At 42.8% G+C, this 4,683-nt stretch overlaps 1 protein-coding gene across 1 annotated transcript in view; it reads right to left on the reverse strand.

Annotated features, from left to right (window-relative positions):
* The window catches only part of Nlrp8 (NLR family pyrin domain containing 8), a 56,833-nt gene extending 54,492 nt beyond the window's left edge, over window positions 1–2,341 (reverse strand). The window contains exon 1 of the mRNA XM_013354506.1: window positions 1,972–2,341. Within this exon, the coding sequence (XP_013209960.1) occupies window positions 1,972–2,341 (370 nt within the window). The remainder of the gene's footprint in view (window positions 1–1,971) is intronic.
* Window positions 2,342–4,683: the final 2,342 nt, after the last annotated feature.

The following is a 4,683-nucleotide window of genomic DNA, read 5'->3' on the forward strand; positions in this document are numbered from 1 at the left end:
GAGAGAGAGAGAGAGAGAGAGAGAGAGAGAGAGAGAGAGAGAGAGAGAGAGAGAGAAGGGCACTAGTTACAGCACAAGTGTGGAAGCCTTTGGAGAGTCAGGGTTCTTCCCTCTGTGTTATTTTTGAGGCAGGGTCTCTCTCTGTATCTCTGTATCTGTGCTCCATGCACCAGGCTAGCTGGCTCAGAAGTCTGGGTTCTAGAGGTCAAACTCAGGCTGTCGGGCTTACTCTGCAAGGGCATTTTTCCGACCCCCCCCAACCACTTCCCATCCCTGAAGACACAATGATTTTAGTGTGCCTATATCTTATCTACGACTTATCACATGAGTTCAGAAGTGGAATTTTCCACTTGTGGCATCATGTTGGTGACCCAAATGTTTCATATTCTCAAGTGTTTCATATGGGTTGTTGGGTTAGGATGGTCAGCCTAACCCAGTATGATATATACACTCTAGCTGGTGAGATGGCTGTGGGTAGAGGTGCCCACATGGTGAGAGGAGATCACTGACCCCTGATACATCCATATATGTGCAATGCATGCACACATCTATGCATATGTATGAATGTGCATACACCATGTGTGTTTACATATGTAATATGCATACATATTTGCAGCCATTGGGTTATCTACTACCCACAGCTGCTATGTTCTCTAGAATCACCATAAGCATTGTGTTAGCCAGTACCACGGTTCCCATGAGAATTCAGAGTGAAGATTAATTTTTTGCTTTTTTGAGACAGGCTCTCGATGTAGCCCTGGCTGTCCTGGAACTTGCTACATAGACCAGGCTGGCCCCAAACTCACAGAGAGCCATCTGCCTCTGATTCCCAGGTATTAGGATTAAAGATGTGTGCCACCACACTGAGCTTAGTAAGCTAGTTTCTTATGAGTTTCTGGTCACTATATTTCCATATTGATTAAGATACAACATTGTTTTGCATATATCTTACATATATCATATTTAGAGGTATTTTATTCAGCATACTATTCAAATATTCAAATATATTTGCTCAATCCATTGTTTAAATGTTTTATCAGATATATTTCATTTGCTGTATTATATTTAGATCTCGCTGATTCATTAACACCGGACTCGCCGACAACAGTCATATCTAATGGTCATGAAGAATTTCTTCACAAGAGCACAGTCACCTCGTGCTCAGGATCACTAGATGATTATTTAACACTACCTTTTGAACAAGAAAATCAACAAAAGCACAGAGATGTGGTATAGCCTGGACTGGAGAGACTCATGCATAGGCCAGGAACTTAATGCAGTGCCTTGCATGAGCTCAGCTGGGAACCATAGCTCAGCTTGCTGCTCTGCTCAGGTCTGCGAATGACCCAGAATCCTCGTCTTTTGAGATAGGGTCGCATGTATTTATGACCTGAGAATCACGATATAGCCAAAGATGAATTACACATCTCATCTTCTTGTGGCCACCTCCCGAGTGCTGGGATTGCAGATGTGCACCACGCCATCTGGCACATGTGGTCCTAGAGATTGTCTATGCTGTGCATGCCCTCCACCAACTGAACTACACCCTAAGTTTTCGGTGTTTTTAATCACAGACTATCTCTTATAAATAGTGTCTGGTTAAGGTTTAAAAAGATGAAATATAGGGGAAAGAGAGATGGCTCAGTGGTTAAGAGCACTTACTGCTCTTGCAGAGGACCTGGGTTCAGTTCCTAGCACCCACACTGGCTCCCCACAACTGCCTGTAACTCTATATGGAATGCCCACTTCTGGCCTGTGTGGGCCCCCACATGCATGTGCATGTGTACATGCACACACACGACAGAAAAATGAAAGTCTTAAAAATTTACAAAGGCAACAAAGTAGATTTTGCCGGGAGGTTCGGCCCACCGTCTGACTTCACTCTGTTTTCCTTTGCAGAAGAACAGGAAGTCGTAGGGCAGGCAGCCACTCTCTAGTTCCTCAGCCTCCGCCCATCTGTGTGTCACTTACCCTCTAACTCTTCCTGTAGCAGGGAAGAAATCCTTCTCTGGTTCATTTTCTCGAGGATTTCACGAGCCACATTCCAGGCCAGTGCTCCAGGCAGGTACTCTACTAAGAGATGAACCATCTCTGCCCATTTGGCTCCGTTTAGCTGCTTCCAGGTGATGCCGAGAGAGTCCGGCAGGAGCTTCTTTTCCATCAACAGCTCCTTGAAGGTTTGTAGCTCCGTCTTGCTTAAATAACTCATGTACACCATGACCCCATTAGCACATGGAGAGTCAAGGGAGGGAGTGTGTGTCCAAGTTTGGGTAGAAGTAAGATTGCTAGAGTTGGAAGGGGGGTTGAGGTGTAAGCTGGATCTCTGATTTACCTTACTCATCCTCATGCAAGGTGAACAACACTTCTCTGTCAGTGAACTGAGCAGGAGAGAACAAACAAGACCTGTGAAGACACAGCACGGTCATCAGCGGTAGAATCCAGACCACCTTACAGTCAGAGAACTTCAACATCTCACGAGAAGTCCGCCACCATGGTTCAGCACTCCTCCTGAGTCTCACTTTGGGTTTCATGCTGCAGATGGAACCCAAGGCCTTGCATGCTAGACAAGCCCCAAATCTTTTTTTTGTTGTTGTTTTGTTTTGTTTTTTGAGACAGGGTTTCTCTGTAGCTTTGGTGCCTGTCCTGGAACTAACTCTTGTAGACCAGGCTGGCCTCGAACTCACAGAGATCTGCCTGCCTCTGCCTCCCGAGTGCTGGGATTAAAAGCGTGCGCCACCACCGCCCAGCTAAGCCCCAAATCTTGATCCTTTATTATTTTAAAAAGTATTTATTTTTGTTTTATATATTTGCCTTCATGGTTGTGTATCATGCATGTGAAATGCCCAAGGAGGCCAGAGAAGAGCCCCTGGAAGCGGAAATACAGGCAGTTATGAGTCACCATGTGGGTGCTGGGAATCGAACCCATGTCCCCTGCAAGGGCTACGAGCACTCTTAGCTGCTGAGCCATCTCTCCAGGCCCTAATCCTTTATTTTTAATTGTACAAAGAATGCCATTGTTTTTTTTTCAGCAAACACTTTTATTTTTATTTACTTTATCGGTATATACTTATTGCATAAAATTATACATTTCATTATGACTTTTCAGATGCATGTCTTACATGCATTGATCTTCTTAGGCCCTTCATTATCATCTCTTGTCTATATTTTTCCCAGATAATTCCTCTTCTGCTTCTTTCACATATAAAGTCGGTTTTTAATTTTTAACATTAATTTTTCCTTAGCACACAAATGATGAGTTTCGTCATGACCTTTGCACATATGTGTATTATTGTTCTTAGCTACTATTTGGCCACCTGAATGCTCTTGTTTATCTGTTTCGCAACTGTTCACTTCCTCCCTTTATAATCTTTTTTTCTGTTTTAATACCATATACATTTTTTTGAGGCTCTTTCCATGAAGCCCTGAATTCACATCAATCCTCTGGCATCAGACTACAGAGTTCTGAGATTATAGGGATATATTACCACGCCTGGCTTCATCTATCTCTTTAAATCTAGGTCCACATGTAAGGGGAAGTGTATACTATTTGTGGAGTATTTATGTCTTCCCTTACCCTCTCCTGTTACATCCTCCTCCATAATGGTCCCCTTCTCCTGTCCTGCCATCTGAAGCCATGAGTACTCTGTCATCTACCTACCTACCCACCTGTTTACCATCCCATAGCTATACACCCTATACACCACCTACCACCCATGGTCTGTATACATATCTATCACCAATCCATCTGTCATTTATCTATCAATTTTCTATACTCCGTCTATTGCCTGACATCTTCATCTAGTATTCATCTATCAACCATCTATCAAGCATATATATCAATCATCTATCACCTACCTACCAGTCAATCATTTTTATTTATCTACATATCACCTACCTAACCATCCCCTACTTATTTATCAGCAATCTATTATTTATTTACCTACTTATCACTTTCCCATTAGCTGTATATCTACCTACCTACTTCTCTATTAATAATGAATATCTGTCATCTATTTTTATCATTTATTATTTTACCTACCGCCTATCTAGATCTATTTATCAACTATTACCTATTTATTATGTATGTATATTATTTATATCCTGCTGTCTTTCTATCCACCATCTGTTGATCTATCCATCAAATATTTTCTGCCTGTCTGTCTGTCTGTCTGTCTGTCTATATATCTATTTAGATTCTTCATATGATAGAAAATGTGGCATTTGTGTTTCTGAGTCAGATTTAATTCACTTAACATACAAAACTGTTTTGCCTTTCAAGCAACAGCTGAGCGGTAGAAGCAGCAGCTGAAGCCCGGCTAATGCCCAAAGGCTGAGCCTGGGGAGAAACTAACGCTTTCCTTAGCTAAAGAGGAGTAGTGTAGGGAGGGGGTGTGAAAGTCTGCGTTTCTCAAGCCTCTGCTCCCTGCTCTTTGCCTAACTCCCGTCCTGTCAATAACATTTGATTTTTCTTAGCACATGTGCCAGTGGTTAGCCTAACTCCCTTCCTGCCTATAGCGTTTGTTTTACCCTAACACATATGCCAGTGGTTAACCTGGACCTCTGAGCCATTAGGGAAGATGGCCTCTTCGGGACTTTAGGGCGTTGTCAGCTTTGGCCAGTCTCTTGGAGCCCAGGCCTCAGAACTGGAATTTAGGACATTATGTCAGAAATGGGGATAATTGG

This window comes from Microtus ochrogaster, unplaced genomic scaffold (assembly GCF_000317375.1).
Source record: "Microtus ochrogaster isolate Prairie Vole_2 unplaced genomic scaffold, MicOch1.0 UNK47, whole genome shotgun sequence".
Classification (NCBI taxonomy): Eukaryota; Metazoa; Chordata; class Mammalia; order Rodentia; family Cricetidae; genus Microtus; species Microtus ochrogaster.